At 41.2% G+C, this 20,948-nt stretch overlaps 1 protein-coding gene across 2 annotated transcripts in view; it reads right to left on the bottom strand.

Annotated features, from left to right (window-relative positions):
• Positions 1-737: 737 nt before the first annotated feature.
• AKAP12 (A-kinase anchoring protein 12) overlaps positions 738-20,948 on the bottom strand; it is a 30,382-nt gene continuing 10,171 nt past the window's right edge. Inside the window, exons 1-4 of one of the 2 annotated variants that reach the window (XM_066315481.1) lie at positions 18,401-18,520; positions 6,590-10,293; positions 3,900-5,812; positions 738-3,373 (exon numbers count right to left, since the gene is read on the bottom strand). In XM_066315481.1, coding sequence (XP_066171578.1) covers positions 3,902-5,812; positions 6,590-10,293; positions 18,401-18,425 — 5,640 coding nt within the window. In that variant the 5' untranslated portion in view covers positions 18,426-18,520 and the 3' untranslated portion in view covers positions 738-3,373; positions 3,900-3,901. Of the gene's footprint in view, positions 3,374-3,899; positions 5,813-6,589; positions 10,294-18,400; positions 18,521-20,948 lie in introns of those variants that run through there. The other variant, XM_066315480.1, reaches the window with a different exon arrangement.

The raw sequence follows: 20,948 nt of genomic DNA, 5'->3' as shown, positions 1-20,948 counted from the left end.
CCATACCAAAGCAAGAGAAGGAACAGGCTGCATGCAGTGCTCCAATATTCCTGCACTTGCTGCAACCACTACAGCTAAGTACAGCTATTTGCAGATACAGGATTTACCACTTTAGCTGATTGGAAGGCATCAATTCTTACTAAACTATTTCAGGTGTGAATCTCTCTTGAGACACAAACACTGCTAATCAGCCTCAGAGACAGAACAGGAACAGCTGGAAAACGTTCATCTCTGAAATCCAAGGTCTGCCAACATCTATAACCAGCACACCCAGATTTTTGGTACCATGAGTATACCCTCACTAAGCAGAAGTGGGGGGGAGCCTAGAAGATACTAGTTATAGGCCTAAGAGCCTTCATCTCCCAATCTATAACAAAGGTTTTGTGGACATTTATGTTGTTGCTTTGTTGGAGTTTTCTATACTTCAGTCACACCAGCAAGGCATAAGATTTACTAATTTTTCATTCTGGCTCACTGAATACTGTTTTCTAACTTGAATTTAATAAAATTATTTCAGTCTTCTGGAGTACCCTGTTCTTACTTCTTCTGATATATGCCTATTTTATTGAAATTTAAGAGCCAAATCCTAGTTTAATTCTGTAACTAGCTTCTTTAATTGACATCAAAACCTGAACATGAATTCTCAGGAGCAAATCTAACTCCCAAAAGATGAAGCAACCATCAGAAAAATAATTTACATTAAGCAAGGTGAAAAAAAAACCCACCACATACACACATTAGAACAAATTTGTAGTTGCATTTTATTTAATCAATGAAAATCTACCTTAAAAACACAAGATCAAATTTGGTAACCCAATACATTGGATTAGAGAAAGCTTCAAGCTTTTAAGCACAAGCCAGAAGTCACAGTCTCAAGGAGAGTTTCAGAGGCCAAAGCAATACACTGGAACAAAGTGGTATCTTTTTGTGGAGACATGCTCCCTGCACCATTAGCGTGGTTTTGGGCACAGCAGGTTTTTTTAGCTGTCAGTTAAAAAAAGAAGCTTTTGTATTTGTTTTATAGTTAAGTCTGTTGCATTGCTTACCTAGGCCCTGGATTACTGGAGAAAACAGGCAAGTTCAAAGCCCTTGCCTGCCCAAATACTACCAACAGACAATTTACATTGTGGTAAAGCTAGCTTTATTTAAATGAGGTTCAGACAAGAAGTAACTTTACATATTATTAACAGCTTTGGAGCTACAAATGTAAGAATCAGGATTACACAGGTCATGCTTTTGTTACTTTGTTTTACCTGCTGCAGTTATTGCAATATGGCTTAAGGTACATAGGTATACAGTTTGTACAAATTCAGCCAAGTTTGCACTTGTGAGGTGTTACTAAGAGCATCATTACCTTGCAAGCCAACCTAAACGTGGGGAAATCAACCGAGGTTTTCGGGATCGCCCAAAGCTAAGGGGGAAAGCTGCCAGTAACAGTGGACAGAGATAGACTGGATTGTTTGAAACCACATTGTTTGGCTTTAAATATTTATATAATTCGCTCTGAGGTAAGGAAAAATCTTTTGATGCTTCCACGCAAGGCAGCACCAGATGGTGCAATCACACCAGTGCAATCAGTCACATCGCTTGCTGGACGTGCAGCCTCGAGGAGAGGCCAGCACCTGCCGTAACAAGAGCATTTGTACACTGAAGCTGATTTTAAAATAAATTACTATACAGGTATGAGTGTGAGCTATTGTTCAACTTGATGGGCATTGGTTTCACAACGTGTAACCCTCACTTTGGAAATCAGAGCTGAAAGTACTGACTTGTACCCCTTGTTTGATTTTAACGTAAACAACAAAGGAGAGGACCAATTCCTGTTGGGGACACACATCCCAGGACTCTCAGTCTTGGGGCTTATAAGTATCTTTATATCACCCTGCCCATTCTGGTCTCAGCAGCTGCTGCCAGTCCAATCCACCTTTCATAAAGCTTTTAAAGACCTCAGTACCCCGAAAATTTCATCAGCTTTTTGCAATTTAAGGCAGAACTCATTACCAAGTCCTTTTTTTTCCTCTTTCCTACTCCTGCCTCAGAAAAGACAAAAAAGAATTTTCAGGAGAGGGGAGAATTTCATAAAATGGTATGGTGGGAAAACTGTTCAGGCAGGGGCTGGGAAAGAAGGAAGTGTGTATCCAGGAAAGATGTTAAGACATTATAGGGCAGGGAAAAGCTTTGGGTTGGATGAGGCAGTGACCAGAAATTAGCAGGGCTTGAAATCAGAGGGATGAGATACAAAAGCAGTGGCACAAGAACAAGGTGATAGTGAAATGGTGGTGTCTGGAGGGTTCTCAGAAACCAGGGAGGGCTGCAAGTAGAAGTGAGCAGTGGGTCAGGTCAGGGCTCTCCTTTTGTCATTAGAAATATCATAGTTCTACATTAAAATCAGAACTGGGTTTAGAATATACATATAAATATTCAAAGCAAGACAGCCAAACTTTTTTGAGAAATATTACAGGGGGGAAAACCTGGAACAATAAATAGGAAACTACATGTTATCGATTTCTGCTCCAATAGTATTGATTTCCTCTCCAGGCTACTCTACAATATTCATTTAAGGGAATGACTAAACAGTACATAAGTATCATTGCTCTACATTAAAATCAGAACTGGGTTTAAGACATACATATAAATATTCAATACATTACAGTCCAGTCCTGAGACCTGAAGTCTGGGACAACAGAGGAAGGGTATTTTCCATCTCCTTTCAAGACACACTGTAGAAATAATTTCTGACTAAATCAGGTCTGCACAAATACAACTGAAAGATGGACAGAGATACCTGAATGGGACTGAAAGGCAGCAAACCTGAGCACCTTGCTCAACAATTTGTGCGTGATCCAGTTCCTGCTGTTTGACAGACATATCCAGAAGTCTCATGTGTTCTCATCAGTCAGCCCTCCTCCTCCCCTCACACACAAGCTGAGCAGCACCTACAGCCACTCACAGGTCAGATCAAGGCAGCTAGGAAAGATGTGAGGGGTAACGGACACTAAAGAAGGGAGACTCAGGGACAAGTGAAGGGATTCAAGGAGATTGGACAGACAGGACACACATTAAATGAGAGGACAGTAATAACCATGGCAAAAAATTCTAGTGGTCTGCCCAGTCATTCAGTGGTGCATCTCCAGTCTTAATGGATTATTTTGGGCAGAGACAAATGACCTTCAAATGGAACACAGGTATGGATACAGCCAGTATTAAAGGCATTGGTTTTTTAACAAAAATGGCAAGGCGAGGTCTTCAAAAGAACAGATGTTAACATCCAAGAATAAAGGGTAGTGAGTAAAGCTCCTGGTTCTGTGGCAGGATTGTCAGTTGTTCTCTAGGACCGGCATCTCTCCAAATGCCACATGGACACTTAGCACATCTGAAACAGAGATGACAGTAAAAAAGCTTTAGTAATGACAACTTACTTTCCAAAGAATACGTTATTTTTCCAAGCAGTTCTCAGAGATAAAGGTCTTATGACTTAGTGAAGCAAGTGCAGTACATATCCTAGGGAGAGATGAATCTTGTAATTTCTGATTTAAATTTCTCTGAAATGCAAAGAGCTTTGTACTTGAGGCACTCCAGGTTTACCATGGAAGGCAATACTCACATCGTTTAGGATTTTAAAAAGAGTTCTGTTACAGAGCGTGTTTGCATATTAAATTGCATACATCAAATGTGTCATGTGAGTTCCTACCTAGAAAAACTGGAAAATACATTTACTACCTTTCAGAAATAGCCCACCAAAATACAGGCCAAGTCCAAGGCCACTGAAGTGAGGGCAGCCTTTCAGCAAAATAATAAAAACAAAACAAACCACCACACCACATTAGAGAGAACAGTTTAGAGATCCTCACAAGTACCTTAGAAGAAGAAATAAATTACTGGCTAAAAATGCTACTTACATTCAAGGCGTCAGAGCCACCGAGTTCTGACTTTGTCTATCACAAGATGTTCCTTCTTGACAGCTGTCATCCTCCCACATTTGTGTTTTCCCATCTTCCACTGGTGAGCTATATGGTTGTTCTTCACTTTCTCTGCATGTCTGCTGTCCTGTATGTTGGTCTGAGATTTCAACGATGTACCCAACTTCTTTTTCCCTTAATTTTGGTGTGTGTATGTCTAGGGTGTCTTTGGTTGAATCTTCTGAAGTATTTTGTTCTAGGGTTGGTTTCTGAAGTCTCACATTTCCCCTTGAAATGTCTTCAGGGCTTGTCACGACTGCTAAAGAATTCTGACTTTGCCCATCTTTCTGCATCTCAGAAGTTAAAGGCATGTCCTTTGTTTTTTCCATACTTGCATAAATTTCTGCAGACTCAGTTAAGGTAGCAGTTTTCACTATTCCTGGTTGCTTGAGCTCTTGTTCTTTAATTCGTATCTCTTCCTCTTTTACTGGAAGCTGTTGATCTACCTGCATACTTCCCAGGAGTTCAGGTAGGATTGTATCTGATGGGCTTTTCCCTATGGACTTAATGCTCTGCTCTGACTCAAGGGCAGCCGACTCCTCTGTTTCTGCAAGTTTGTGAACAGCTGACTGGATGGCATTCAATACAATTTTTGTACTCTGGGACTCGATGATCACAGACTGAACAGCATGCTTCTGAAAGTCCGGGTGGCTGGGAGACAGACGGGGGCTGGAGGGAACACCATTGTGTTCGGCTTGCCCTGTGCTCTGGGGCTGCTCTTGCTCCTCTGATACGCCGTTCATGGAAGCACAAGTTAGTTGAGGCTTGGGTGCCTCCACACTACCAAGCTCTGCAGTCCCACAGCCTGAACAGTCAATATTAGAAACTGGGACCTCTTCAGAAGCCATCTGCTCTGGTGTGGTTGCCAAGGGCTGTAGAGTTTTGGCTGTCATGTCTGCGCGTGTCACAGTTTCTGCCATGACCTGCTCTCCACCTGCTGCAGCTGCTACAGCCACAGGTGTTTTCAGAGCCCCCACGCTTTCAGCCTGTGGAGAGGCTGAGTCAGAGCCTTCCTCTTGCTGGACAGCAGTTGAACATTCATCACCTCTCACAGCTTCCTGTTTTCCATATTCAAATACTTCTTTGGCTCCTTCCAGCAATTGCTTGTTTTTCTTATCTTCTTTCTGGACGCCTTGACAGTTCAAGGTTTCTACAAGTTCTTGCCCTTTTCCCACAGTCTCTTCTCCAGCCAAGCTGCTGGGTGTTTCACATTTCTTAGGACTTGTATCAGGGATAACAGCACTTCCATTTTCAACAATCTCTGGGCATGCAGATGCTAAATTAGATGCCCCATCTGCTTCAACCTGCACAGGAGCCTCAGCAACAATGGAAGTGCTCTCCAGCTGTGTTTCAGATTTGAGCACAGCACCTTCCACTTTGCCACTTTTGGCTTCACTCTTGGAGGGAGTTTCAGTTGTTTTGTCTCTGCATTGTGGCTCTATGATGGGCACAGAATCTTTTGCTGCAGTGTCCCCGTCAGACCCGTTGCTCACACTCTGCTCAGCATCTGCAGCTGCTTCTGAGCCAACTGTTTTTGAAGCAAGGGCAGAGGTTTTTCCCTTGCTCTGCAGTAGAACCTCAGGAACAGTGACTTCTGTGCTTTTTATTCCATTGAGCACAGCATCACCTTCCTCTCTCAGGGCAGGTGTTCTGCTACGACCTCCTTTAGTACAAACTTGCTCTTCTGAGTCAGGAATTCCATCTTGTTTTTCAGTTTCAACAGGGACCACAGTGACAACTGCTTCTGCGCACGCTGGTTCCACAGTAAGTGCTCTGCCCTCTCCTTCAAGCTGCAAAGGCTTTTCAGCTGTAAGCCCCAAGGATGAGGTTTCATCCTCTGTCTTGTCCTGAACCTGTGGAGAATTGCAATAGCTCTGTGAAAAAGGGTACAAGCAAGGAGTGACCAGCAATGTTCTGGGTGAGAAACCCCAACACCCAAAAGAACAAGAGTTACATGAAGAGCACAGGGTGATGACACAGTGATTAGTAGCTCACCAAGATCCCAGCTTGTTGTTTCTGAGGACGTGTAGCTCATTAGACAAAGGGCAGCCTTAAACTTTAAATAAAGGAAGGGACAGCTGGCAGCACTGGAAACAAAGACTAAGCCAGAAGATGAGAAGCTAAGGAAGAAGGTAGGAATGTGCCAGCCACATTAACTACAGCATTTAAAGCTGGAGATAGTGGTGTTGTTTCACGTTTTCCCTTTGCAGAGGTACCTCAGTTTCACCTGTATTTTCTGCCTACAACTGAAGATACCATCCACTGTGTGTGGTGTCACATGGATCACATCTGTATCTCAGGGGTTCATATCAGTTACTTAATCTTCAGTTACTTTGTGCAGGGCAGGAGCCCGAATGACAATCATTTCTCTGCATCTATGCACACACCATCTCCAACTCCATTTCTGTAGACACTGTATCCACTCCACTCTGCACACAAGCTTCAGTGCCTGCTGCTTCTAGGCATCTGTGAGTCTCTCACTGGAAATGAACTTTAGTTGCCTCAGGCTTCACAAGGAAGGTCCTTGATTGTAATATACCCACAACTTGGTTCTAAACGAGGTATAGTATCTAACACTTAGTGATTTTTCTCTTTAATAAGTCAACCTTTGCATTATATGCAATACTTACTGCAGGCTTTCCTTCTGGAGTACATTCATCTCTTGTCTCATCCAGTGTCAACTCTGTTATGGGCAGTTTCTGATGTTCCGAGGGCTCCTGCTTTGCAAGCAGCTCCTCCTTGGGAGTAATGGCTTTGATGCTGTGAAACTCTTTGTCATGTGATAAAGTTTCTTCCTCTGCCGTCTTCTGTACTTCATTTACTTCTTCATGGTCTTCTACATATCCTTGACGTCCTTCCGTGCTTTCTTCCATCACAGAAGGTATTTCACTTTTCTCTGAACCTTCAGGTAAAACACTCTCTTCAACTCTCTTTTGGCCCTGAATGCTCCCTGCACTTTGCTGGGGCTGGTAACCATCCTCTTTGTGTTCTTTTTCCAAGGACTGTTCAAGCAGAACAGTTTCCTGGCCTACAACATTCCCATCTCTAGCACCACTTTTCACTTCCGACTCAAGTCCCTGTACTGCTGTAATTAGAGTTTCTGTCACAGCTCTTTCACCGACCAGCTGTGTTACATCTGACTTCACTCTTTCAGCAACTTCATGAAGAACTTTTTGTGTCTGTTTGTCCAATTCTTTCAAATTTTGTTCAGTGGCCTCTACTTCTTGAACTGGTGTCGCTTCCTCTGTAGTATCTGGAGTTTCTAACTGTGAAACAGCAGAAACCATCTCAGTTGTCTCCTCAGCAAGGGACACTTCCATTGTTTCTTCAGCACAGGAAGCTTCTGCTGTCTCCAGAGCAGTCACTGCTTCAGAGGTTAGCTCTGCCTCACTTGCTATGGTGTCATCACTTACATCCTTTCTAGTCTCTGGCACTGTCTTGGCAGCTACCACTGCATCCTCCATAGTAACATCCTGTTCAGCTGTTTTCTGAGCTTCTTTCTCTTCCTCTTCTCCTGCCTGCTCAATGCATTCTGTCAGAGCAGCAGATATCCACGATGGTGACCGTTCCTCAATGCTGGACACTGCCCTTTCTTCTTCCACAATGCTAACAGCAACTGCATGTGCCAGCCCTTCAGATCCTTGCTCTATCCTTAGGGTCTCCTCTTCCCTCATCACTTCAGCATCTTTCGCTCGTTGGGCTTCCATTTTCTCCTGTTCTGCTGCTTCATATTCAGATAAAGGAACAACAGCTGGAATATCAGAATCTTCTTCAGCTGTTTCTGCCATGTCTTCTCTTGCTTGTTTAAGATGAGCTGGTTCTGTCTTCCCATCTGACTTTTTCTTCCTGCGCCCAGGCATCAGTTTTCTAAATGGAACCCACGATTCATCTTTTCCAGCCTCACCATCTGATGTTGAATGCTCCAGGCTAGATCCTGCAACAGAGTCTTCAGTTCTCTCTTCCATTCTAGTTTTGGATCTCCTTCTTGGAGTAACTAACCTTTTAAATGATTCCCATGTTGAAATACCTTCACTTTCAGATGGGCTTCCAGCTTGTTCTGGGGAGGAATTCCCTTGTCCTTGATCACTCTCCTGAGAGCTAGTAAGAACTGCATCTGTTGCTGTTTCTTTGCTCTGTCCAGACTCTTCTACTTTTTGGCTTTCTTCATCAGATGATGATGACTTCCTGGCTCTTTTCTTTGAAGAACCTACACATATAAAAGTTTCCCAGGACACAGAGGCATCAACTTTTCTTTTGGGCTCTTCTGTAATTTTCTCGGGTTTCTGGTCAATCCCATTTTCTTTGATTTCTCCCTGATTCTCATCAACAACATTTTCAGTTGCAGGTACTGCAACACTCTTTGTCTTATCCATTTCTTCTTCTTTATCACTTTCAGAAGACCTTCTGACACGCTTCTTGGGAGTCACCATCTTTTTAAATGATGCCCAGGGTGTAACAGTTTCTCTTTTTCGCTCCACATCTGGAATTGTGGCATCTTCACTTTCAGGGACCTGCGTTCCATCTGCAGGTTTTTCCAAAGAGGGAATTTCATTCATCTCCTCAGGAGAAGAAGCAGAACTCTCCCCCTTTTGTTCCTCTGGGCTATCTGGGGAATCTGATAAGTGCTGAATTGGTTCACCCTGTTCCCCTAACTTAGATTCTTCTCTTTTACCTTTTTGCTTCTTTCCAGACAGTTTTTTCAATCCAGTACCTGTAAACAGTTTCTTTAAGGGGCTGCCTTGTAGTTTAGTCTTTTCTTGAGAAGACAGGAGTTCTGCTTCATTTGTGATACCTTCTGCAGGTCTCTTTCCAGCTGCCTCATCAGAAGTTATTTCCGCAGTTGTTTCATCTGGTTTAACAGTATCAGTCGTATCTGTGCCAGGTTTTCCCTGTAGTCCTTCATCAGTGGGTTTGACTGACTGTTGATTAGCCTCTGTGTCACCTGAATGTTCAGAAGCAGAAAAGGACTTTGATTCAGGAGCACTCAGAGTCGACTTGGTTTCATGTTCTTCGCTTTCTTTCTTCTCTGTGGTTCTACCCAAAGCTTCTCCCTGTGCAACATCATCTGCTGTGGGTGACATTTGCAATTCTGCCTCCTCTGTTTTTTCATCTAATGTCTCTTTCTCAAGTAGAGCAGATTTACTTCCTTCTCTTCCTTCAGATTTTTTAAGCTGATCACTAGAAATTTCCCTTGCCACAGATCCTGTTTCAAATGTCTCTTCAGAGACTATTTCAGTTCTGTCATCTATTTCACACTTCTCCATTGACTCCACATTTTCTCCCACAGGTAAGACTTCTGAGGATGTTTTCAATTCTCCATTCACACTGTCAGTGACTAGAGGTACCACTGACTTTGTTTTTAGTGCTTTGTCTGTCACCTCACCTTCTTCCTCTCTTTCTTCAGTTTTTTCTTCCTCTTTACCAAGATCTTCTGACACTTCCACCAGTTTCCTTTCTTGATCATCTTCTTTTCCCTCTGCACTTTCTTTTACAGCTGCTGCTGCCAGGTCCTCTTTTTGTCCCTGCTGATCATGCTTGACTACCTCTTTCTTTTCAATTCCTTCTACTCCTATGGCTGCCAGAGTCTTGTCTGACTCCTGCATTTCACCTTCAGTTTGCTCCTTCTCATGTGCTTCAATAGTTACTGCTGTCATATTCCTCTCTTCATCTTGCTTCTCAGACTCAGGTTTCTCCTCCTTTTCACCCATTTCAGTTGTTAATGTTGTCCTCTCTTTTTCTTTCTCCTCTTCTTTCACAGGAGACTGTTGTTCATCTTCTATAGGCTTCCTAAAACTCTTCTTTTTTCTAAATCCAGTCCATCCTTGAGTAAAAAGTTTTCTTAATGGCGACGCAGTTTCAGTGGCTAAGGCAGCTGGCTGAGAACAGACCTCATTTGCTTCTGGTATTTTAGGAGATTCACCTTCTGTTTTTTCATTTTTTGGTGTATCTTTGGTATTGTCTTCTGCAGAGAGCACATCCTCAGGCACTGCTGTTTCTTCTGAGCCAGCTTCTTTCTGATCCTCAGCTCCTTCAGGGACCTGTGTTTCCTTTTTTACAGTAAGCAGCTGAACTGGTTCTGATTTTCCTGTCTTTTCCTTCTTCACTGTGAATCTGAACCCAACAAATTTAAAAACCTTTTTAAAACCCAGATCATAAGACTGTGGCTCTGCCACCTGGTCTTCTGCAGCTTCTTCCAAAGCTGGCAATTGCTTAATTGAATGAGCATCTTCCTTCTCAGCATCTGCACCATCCTTGGTGCCCGAGTCAGAGGGATTTGTCTCCATAGTTTCAGCCTCTTCCTTCAAAGTCACACTGGAATGTTCTGTTTGTCCAACTGTTTAAACAACAACAAAGCCCCAGTTAATTTCCTTCTAAATTTAATGTTAAAATATACTTTTATATATTTTTTCATTATTACCAATTTTCATAAACACACTTATTCTATTACTATCTGTGTACCTTTCCTATATGCTACTAGTACATTTTTAAGAATTAGTTTTTGTTCTATAATTACTGTTCTTTTCTTTTTTTGTATCATTGTACAATTCTTTCCACAGTTTATTTGCAAATGCATCTTTCAAGCTTATATTCTCTTATTCTATTCTCCAATTTTGCAGTTCTTTTTGTGTGGTTTGTTTGGGTTTGTATTTTTTTTTTTTTTACTTTAAGGCAAACTTAAGTAAGGAAAAAAAAAATCTGTCACAGCCTATACAGAATAATATATGCAATCACTCCTGAAGCAAAGCTCAATAAACATTTCCACACAGACAGATACTAAGGAAACCCAACAAACAAAAAAGCCTGCAAACATAACAAAACTTTTAAAAACCTGTTGACCACTGACCTAAAATGATGACAAAAAAAGAAAGCTGATTTTACAGCTCTGTCTCAAAAGAGCAGCAAGATGTGGAAACACCCCATGGGAAATTACCTGTTTTTCTGAAAAGTTGTAATCCCTACAAAACAGTTCCCTAACAATATAGTGCTTTGAAGACCATGAATCTTTAGAATTCTCCCATACAATGTATGTATGCATGCAATATACATACAGCAACTCCACACTGCTTAAAATGAACAATGTTCTTACTATGCAAGAAGGTAAAATCCTCCACTGCCCACATCTGTTTGCATTATCTTTTCTTTGAGGACAATTTGAGTTTTTCCTTCAGGTCACTGGCAACACCCCTCTCAGTCTTGCCGGGATAATTTAAGTATTACTGTTCCTCTGGCCAACTTAAGTTCAGAGACTGGCATATAAATTAAATCTATGGCATATTCAAGACACCAAAAAATTCTTGGGGTTGAATGCAGCCAGGATTTCAGTTTAATATTGTTCTTGACCCTATATTTTGTGCAACAGGTAAAAGTGCTAGGCCACAAAGGAACACACTCTCCTCTCTGAGCAAACCTGTTAAGAGTGCCAAGATGAAAAAATAAAATTATTTTAAAATATTCAATGCTGAACAGCAATACCCTAGAAGAAGGCACGTTCCCTTTCTTTTAAGCTGTACATGTCAATGCCCAGAGGCAGGAGGAGACAGCTTTACAAAGCATGTGATCATCGACTTCCCTGAAGTGATGTGGTTTTTATTTGAACCACCTTGAAGTTGCCTCTGACTCTGCAGCTGGCCCTGCTTTGCTGGAACACCTGATCTCCAGAGGTCCCTCACAGCCTCTTGCCTGGTTGCCCCTGTATTAAGTGCTGCTTCTTCAGAAGCACACAGACAATGCCGCCCAGGTGAGGCTGGAACTAACTACATAATAAGGAAAACAAAATCTACAAGGATACTGGTTTCTAAATGCTATGTTAAGAGCAAATTATGTTTCACTATCAGCAGCCTACTGGTTGTTGTTTCTAAGTCAAAACAAGCAAAGCTTTTTGTTTTTCCTTTATCTAACAGTTTAATATTATTTACCTCACTTGTTAACTCCCAATTCAATTAAAAGCCTGACCTCTGCTAACATGCTAACTCCCCAAAATTTTAGACCAGAGATGTTTGAACTAAACCATTTGTGAGGGAGAAGGGCAAGACAAAAGAGACATTTTGAAGAAGAAGCCAGCAATTTTAGTCCATTGGTAATACACCTCTTGCAAATACCAGAACAAGCCACACACAAAATAACTCTTATTAATCAAACATTACATTTTGTTTATTCAGTTGTATGTTGAGACTATACAAGGATAAAGTCAAGGAACCGCTTTCATGTCTGTGTTCATTTATTCCTAGGTCTGGAAATAAAGTCCTTGTCATTTCCACTGAATTATATAATTTAACAGAAAACTGTCAATGGCTTAATGGGAATTCACAAAGTTAAGAGACATTTCTTCAGAGATTATCTTCAGAACATCACATATTTTATACTTATTTAGTAACAGGTACTTTAATATTTTCTTAAGCTTGCTTACACTAAAAATTATTCTTTTGGCTTAACCAGCTATGAAGCTAAATGTTAATCATTTAACACTGAATAAAAATTTGCTCATGAGCATCTTAGTATCTCTGCTGGAAACAGCGTCTACAGAGTCTGTTTGTCCCAGCCCTGCATTAATGCCAATGTGCTTACTCTTAGACATGAAAATCTCCATATGACACGAGTCAGATAAAGGTAAACTGAAATACAGGGCTGAGAGCCAGTGGGGAATGCTGGGTCTAAGTGGGAATGACCATAAGGGCAGGAAGGCAAGAGGGAGTGAAGTCAGAAGGCATTGGGAACTGCTAAGCAGCCAGAGACATGAATTTCTATGGGCTCACCTTTCCTCTTGCAAACACTCCCTGGGAACGTATGCCCTTCATAATTGAAAATCCTGAGGTTTCAAAAAAATTGTGAAAAGATGACATTTCTTTTCTTATTTATTCCTGGTTTTCTCCTAATTCCCTTAAGGAAGCACCCCTTTGGAAGTTTCCTTCTGAATTAGTCCCAAACAAGCACAGGTGTTTAGTGTAAATTCAGTGTTTAAGATGACTTTTAGGTATTACAGATAAGTGGGATCACTGTAAGAGTGGAATGAAAAAGAATATGAATAAATGAGGCATTCCATTTCCAAAGAGAGATAATATGTAAAACCAGTATATAAAGGCGTGCCTTTATATTTAAGATAAGCATTCAAAGGGTTTTTGCTTATTCTGTTTATAAAATGATGCGTTTGTAACATCCTAAGAAAGACAATGTCTCTGTAAAATATTTTGCAGGTGAAAAGAGCTGTGACTATTACAAAATCTGAAGGTATGGGTATGCATTAAGACAGCAAATGCAATCGTAAAAAAGAGAACACAGAGTTTAGAGGCAGTGATAACCTTTCAAAACTGTTAAATTAAGCTGACAGTAATTAGGTCTTCCTTTTCAGTCCATCCAGCAAACACGTAACCTTGCAATACTTCACTAAACACAGTGCAAAAGGAAAAACTAACAGAAATACTGACAGACTGAATGCACATTTATTAATACCAGCCTGAAAAGTCACAGCTCTGCTACAACACATCACACTTCCATCTCTCCCTCATAGTGCACAGATGATATAATTACAGACCTAGCCCAAGCACTACTCCCCCTTCAATTCCACCAAAGGATTTAACCTGTCCAGAAGATATTTCATCCCCAAGATAACATTCTGGCAGTCAGCTGTTAAATGACCTGCTGCTGTTGCACCCAATCTCTACTTTACCTCCTTTAACACTTGAAAACTCTGGAAGATTGTTTAGAATCAAATTTCTGATGCCCTTCCTCGGTGTTTGAGGAAGGAGGTGCCATGCAGGAAATTCACCTGCACATTGCCAGGAGGGTGCCACTGTTGTGTGACAAAGCTCCCAGAGACACGAATATCCAAGCTGTATTTTCACAATGTACACAACTGGAACTTTGTATTTAGTAGGTGAATTCTATAGTGATTGTTTTTATTAATGACATTTCAGTGCCCAAACCCTGTCAGTGCAATTTTGAATGCAGAAAGGTATGGAAGTTACTTATGCAAGGCACTGATGGTCAGAGTTCTCTAGCACATCACTACCAGGTATTCTGGCAAGACAACTAACACTTTCTGAATTAATTCAGTGGTTTTGAAAGCACCTTTAAGAAACACCAGACAGGCTCATCCAAACAGCTACCAGGAAAAAACCAAATACAGTAAAATACAGATATGAATAACATTTCCTTAGGTGTTTCCTGAGGAGGACTTGACTTTACCAGTTATGTGCTAGCCAAGGAATAGAATACAACAAAAATACACCTAGAGGAGGTGATAAAGATCAGGGGTGATATCATAAAATTGATACACTTTGCTGTTTAAATCCAGTGTGGCTAAGGACCAACACTGAAATTCTATTTTAACTGCTTACATACCAGTTAACCTTTCAAATATTTTTAATTTAATCAAGGTACTGTTTGCGTTTTAATAACTGCAAGTTTTATTCTGAAAGAAGCTTTCAAAACTGACAGTCTCAAGGACTTAAAGGTGCTTGATTTCACAATTTCATAGGTACTTCATCCACTGTAAGAATTTATTTCTCTTTTACCAGGAGCATGCCAATCAGCTGTTGGAGAATTAGTATTTTCAAAATGACTGAATTCCTGTCTGAGCCCATTAAAAATAAAATGAATAATTAAACTTTTCTTTTTGTAGACTGATGGACACTGTCAGCAGTGCAACTTAACTGCTCCCAGCTCTCATCTCTCTCCAAAAGTGAAAATGTGTTTCTCCCCCGGTAGCTGCCAAAGAGTTAAAAAAAAAGCACTCTGACTGCAAGAGTTAAATCCACCGCACTTCATGTGCTCGAAGTCAACCATGTCAACATCTGGAGTTGGTTGACTTTTCCCCCTAAGGATTTGCAGCACGGAGCTGGATTTTTTCCATGAATTCCCTACATTCTCAATCTCTCAGATAGATGTGACACACACCCAGCGCCCATCTCACAAACTCCTCTGGCCACTGCAAGGCTCCAGAGGACTTTGTGCTTTATTCAGTGCTTAGGGTCAAATCGTGCTTTTGGTCATATACACAACTCTCTCACTAGGTTCACGTGAGCAAAAGCAAATGCTGCAGCCAAGAGGTGTATTTTACCATCATTTTCCAACACTGCGTCTGGATTTGCTACAAATACAACTTGTAAAAGAAAAAAATGCTCACAAACAAACAAACCACCAGCTACTGCTCTAAAACTCAAGACACAAAAAGAAGGCAGTTAAAAAAACCAGAACCAAGCCTGCATTTCTCAAACGCTGCTTTCTCTTAACTGCACAATTTTTCTAATTATCATTAAAAACATCACTGACTATATAAAGGAAGGATAAAAATTGATCCAAGTGAGTAATTAAAAACCTAACAATTAAAAATGGCTTGAAATTACAGTACCTTTGAAAAACCCACCCTGAACAGATTTATTTAGAATAAAGTAGCTGTTTGGAATTATTTATGAAATTGAGCACTTTAGCATTAAAAAAGAGAAAACCAATCTATGCTTTGAAGTTTCCACTGCAGCATGTACAAACTGGGCATTATACCACAGATTCTGATTCTTTTGGTTAAAAGTTTCAGAAGGTTGGGTTCAATAAATCAAATGCACTACTCACTTAGCAGTAACAAAATAACACAGAAATATGATTATGTGTTATCCTTCTAACAATTTAACTTTTTTTAACTACAACTGTGACATTACTGATTCTTAACAATGTGTTTTTCACAAATCCTTCCTTCCTTTGCCTGCTACACACCATATTTATTTCCACTTCAATGTACAAACAATTCTTCCATAGAAAGTACATACTACATCCTTCTCCCTTCTATTCACTCAATTTTCTAAGGACTGACTTAGCATGTTCATTGCAGGGAGCAAATTCTTTCAGATTAATTAAATAATGAGGGAGGATCTGTAGAGATTTCTGCATGCTGAATCTCACCATGCATCTATGCAATTCATGAGCTTTGCAACCATGTTCTTATTTCAAAGCTTTTGAAACAAGTACTGTTTAGTCTTCCATCCTCTGGTACTTAGGCGGCAACTGAAGAGTTAAGTTTAAAAATTCCACATAATTTTGTGTTCATTTTTAAAACCAGAAAAAAAGAACAAGTTGCAAAACTGCTATTATTTTTCATGGCTTAGAGCTCATTTAGAAAGCAGAAGCAGCATCCCAAAAAAACAACATCATAGAAAAGTGACTGAAAAAACAAACAAAAACCACCAAACACACAATCATTTCCACTCTGATGCTGTAACATTCAAACATTCCCCAAAAATCTTTATTTTAGAAGATTTTGATTTAGTTGTACTTGTCTGCTCCAACCCAGAGCTTCTCAAATTCCAATTCTGAGCCCAGCTTCTCAAATTCCAACAGGAAAAGTTATGTATTTCATTTATTCTAGATTAAGATATTTCTTTTTTCATTTCAGTGTTTCAAGAAACAGCCCTAAAAATCAGAGAACTATACCGTTCTTTAAAAACAAGCAGAAGACTTTTAAAGCCAGAAGGGTGATTAGCTATGGCTTGGATATAGTTGCTGTAGTTAAAAATTCTTCATTAAATAAACTCACAGTAAGAAACTGCTCTCAGACCGGCACAGCTGTTCTGTTTGGGAACCAAACCAGCATGCTACAAATATTTATGAAATTTCATGGTTAGACATGCTGTCCACATCTCACATTCAGTGACTTGGTTCTGCTTCTTAAAATAAAATTTATTCACCAAGCGCAAGCTAGATGCAACTCTAGCACTTGGGTATTTGAAGGAAAAAAATTCATGGCTCCATTAGCAACAAAGATGGGATAAGCAATACAGGCCAGTAAATGCTGGGATATTTTTGAGAAACCCTAATGATTAATGAACAATGAAAAGCAGATTGAAATTTTTTCCTTTATCAAAACGACCACATAAAGACTAAAGTAAATATCACAAACTCACCACAAAGGAGATGAAGCTGCATCTGCACTAATTAGACACATGACAGCTTAATACACTACTGCATACCAATAAGCAGAGGTACACTGTACCTTCCAAGAAATGGTAACACATCATACAAGCTAAACGCAGTTCTTGCAAAATGTACTATGGAAGCAGCTGTGCTGCAGTGAAATTCCAAGGTTCTATCACAGGAATTATTAAATAAGGAAAACCTCAAATGATCAAAACTGTGCAAACCTATAAAGACATTGCTTTTGAAAAACAGTTTAACCTTTAATTGCTAACAATAGAAGGAAATAAAAAAAATACAGAACCCTTGAGGAAAAAGACTCAGCATGTGATAAGCTCATTAAACATCGAGTTTAATGAAAACCCTATTGTAAACAGCAGTAGGATATCTCCTCTACTACTCACTGATTCAAATCACGTACAGTCCTCCCCAGGGCCCGCTCCAAATGGAGCTGCACTTCTACAGGCGTTGTTGTCAATATGTATTGTAAAGTTAAAGTATTTTGCATGAATAAACTCCCCCTATTTGTTGAATTCATTCACTGGCTCTAGCAAACAGTATACAAGAGACTAATTATTAATACAATGAAATAAGGATTTCCTAGATAGCTAGAGCCTTACATCATCTGAGAGAAATTCCAATGCAAATTAGCTATCTTTAGGAAGGAAAAAAAAAAACTACAAAAAACTCGGGGTTTGTTTATTTAAATTTCACAATACTACTTCGTCTCCCAGAGAAAAGAGAGATTTTGCACAAATGTAAGTTTGTGCAAACCCAGCAGTGCTCTTTCTTGTAATTCTTTGCTCCTCTAAAACTCATCTTTTCAGAGTGCACAATTAGTTTACGGTATTAGCTCTCAGCTTCAGTGGCTTGTGCGCCAATTCCTTAAGATCGAGTTTTTGGTACTGCAGGCTGGGATCCCACTGTCCTCCAGACACAGACACACACACAGCCCCTTGCCACGCTGCTAATCCCCTCTGAATTTTACCTTGTCAAGCTAAAACAGCAATAGAGTAACAGCTTCATTTCTCTCAGGCAAATATTTTTACAACATATAAACGATGCTAACTTCCATATTCCCTTCAATTTCACGAAGTTTAGCTCTTAAGGTATTTTAGTGCCTTACTGCTTGATTAACGTAAACCAGCACCCTCAGGGCAGCCACCACTTTTTCTTTCTATTCCTCAATTTCAGATACCAGGTCACAGCCCTGCCCTGCAGAAAAACACCCAGTTCGCACCTCCACATTCATAAAGCCTCGTACCACAGGTACCATCACATCGTAGGGCCGATGGAGGCGATACGACACTTCCTGAAGTTTCAGCGACCTTCGCTTGGAAGCAGTTCTCACCGAGATAAAAATACTTAAGCCAGACCCTTTAAGTGCTAACCCTGCCAGGAAATCCCGAGTCGGTATCCCCGGGGCCCGGGCTCCGAGGCTCCCCGGCACCGCCGCAGCCCCGGGATGCTGCTGCCGGCCGCACAGCACAGCCCAGGCACAGACCGCGAGTGCCGGCTCCCGGGGGGCCACAGCGCCTTACCCGCCATCGTCACTGTCCCCAGCATGGCTGAAGCCACGCTGACACCACGAACCCCTCTCGGTGGCTCCGAGGTTCCTCCCAGGGGCGCGGGGCAGCCCCAGCCGACGGCAGCGGGGCGGCAGCGGCGCTTCCAGCCCCGGCACCCGGACGGAGAGAGAGCCGGCTGACTGAGAGGCTGCCCGATGAAGTCTGTCTATCGGACGGCTGGGCGTCCCCCCGAGCCCCACGGCCGCTCCCCCGGCCCCGGACAGCCCCGGGCCCCGCCCCCGGCTCTTCCCACCGCTGGCCGGCACAAGCGCGGTGCCTCCCAGGGTCCGTCTCGGAGCTGCTGCTCCGAGCCTTTATCTCCCTCTGCCCCGAAGCGAAGAGGCGCCGGGGGCCGCTCTCCAACCAGCAGCCCGCTCCAGTCCCCGCTGTTATAATGCCTTCCCGATGCAGCTTCCCACAAAGCATCCACACCCAGCCTCAAAAGATGCTGCTCAAAAGCCCCATGGATTTTGTCCCTCATAAACAAAACCATACAAAACACTTCTGGTTTTCCACACCAAACTATTTACTCCTTTGCCTGTTACTGTGGGTCTGCTTTGGGGGTTGTTTTGTTTTCATTTGTCTGGAGAGGTTTTTTAAAATTGGAATTCTCTACAACCTAACTACTTATAAATTGCCTCAAATTCTGCTGTTAAGAATTTCATAAACGTGTTACTCCAGATACTTGTACTATAATAATTTAATGCTCCTACTGATAGTAAAAAAGGGATGCAATATGATAAAATGTAGAGGCTCAGTATCTAATACAGGTGTCCTCCTATTACAACAACAGTATTTCTATTTTGATTACAACTGATTATGTTTAATCAAAGTTCTGATGATACTTTGAGCCCTCATCTGACTGTCAGAGCCAACTTCCCAGCCAATTTACCAGAATATCTGGTTAATTTAATTTTATAGTGGCAACTTATGTATTAATGAGTCTAGGTTATGCCTTAAGTGGTCTTCTGCATGCACGATTCAAATAATGATGATGAGAACCAACCAACCCAAAAAACCTTAAATCATAAACACTCTTTTACTGTAGGCAAGCACTTGTGATGTTTCAGCGCTTTACTTCTGAGTTCAGACTTGCAAGCAAGGTGAAATAAACAATGAGTGGAGAACATGAAGCGAAGAACATGAAGTGTAGCACTAAAATGGAACATTCTTCTATGTGGAGAGATTTGTCCGCATGAAGCAACTAAGAGAGACCTCTTCTCCACCTTTATTCATCTGCCTAAGGACACATGAGGTGGAGCAGACTCTCTAAGGTCCAGAGGAGTGGACACAAACAAACATCTGAACATAACCTTTACTTGAGGAACTCTTTTCAGTGCTCAGCTGGGCAGATTTTATTTCTCTCTACAGATTATGTAATTTTCAGCTGCCATTACTAGGAAATATGTGCTGCATCACCTTCATAAAGGGATTTTTTACTTCAAGAGCAAACACATAGAACTGTTTTCCCTTTCACAAAAACAATGCTGCCACGTAGACTTGGCTCCACTGACAACAGTGATGAAATCACAAGATTTTGTCTGACAAGACAGGATTACAACAGGAATATCACACAACCACAGGAGAAACAATCCTCCAAACAAAGCCAAGGTTTTTCAGGCAATCTCCTCAAATCCAAATTCCTAATGCTTTGTATGTTCACATCATGCCATGCTACAGGTTACACATAATTACTTGCACTCAGACAGAGCCCCTCACCTCTTCATTACATATCCTTGGAATGCGATTTCTGTACAACCCAGGATTATTAAATAATAATTATAATCTTTGACTATTAACATGAAATTCATGCCCTTTTAAGAGCCTTTTTTACTTAATCCAGAAGCTGAATACCAACATGAAATCTTCTGACGCTACTTCCAAACACCAGGTATTTTCTCTTTCTTTATGATTCTGTTTAGCAACTACCCTCCTCCTATCCCTGTTCACTTAGGAGTAAAATTTTAGAGAAGTGGAGTTTCACAGAGGATAAAACAAATTGCATCCCATTTTTATAGTGTCAAAACCCCCTACTAGTTTGATTAAAAAAAGAAAGAAAAAAAGAAAAAAAAAAGGCACAAAAGCTCAGGATAAAACAGGATAGTCTTCTATTGGGATAATAGCATTATGGCAATTAAACCAAAGATGTGACAAACAATTGCTTTTACCAGGATTCAAACCCTAGAGCACAGCAAGGGTTACATACATGCCTTAAGCTACTGTACAGGCTGACACTGAAGATAATGCCCCATCTACCCCGTCCCCATGCCTTCCCTGCTCTCCACCACCAGCAGCAGATGCCTGCTCTGACTGAAAACCAGCCCCCGCTCTTGCCATGCTGCCAAAAAGGCCAGCAGGCAGCAGGACTGCTGAAGCAGATCTCTCTTAACACACGTGTGTGTGTGTGAACAGGAACAGGGAAGCAAGAAGAGACTGATGAGAGCAGGAAAGGTGGGCTGCCAGATCACACAGGAGAAAGAACAGCACGTTCTTGACTGCGCAGCAAGGCAAGGCAGACATC

The sequence above is a fragment of the Sylvia atricapilla genome, chromosome 3 (genome assembly GCF_009819655.1).
Source record: "Sylvia atricapilla isolate bSylAtr1 chromosome 3, bSylAtr1.pri, whole genome shotgun sequence".
Lineage (NCBI taxonomy): Eukaryota > Metazoa > Chordata > Aves > Passeriformes > Sylviidae > Sylvia > Sylvia atricapilla.
The sequence above is the reverse complement of the archived record's forward strand: the minus strand, read 5'-3'. Positions and strand labels throughout refer to the sequence as shown.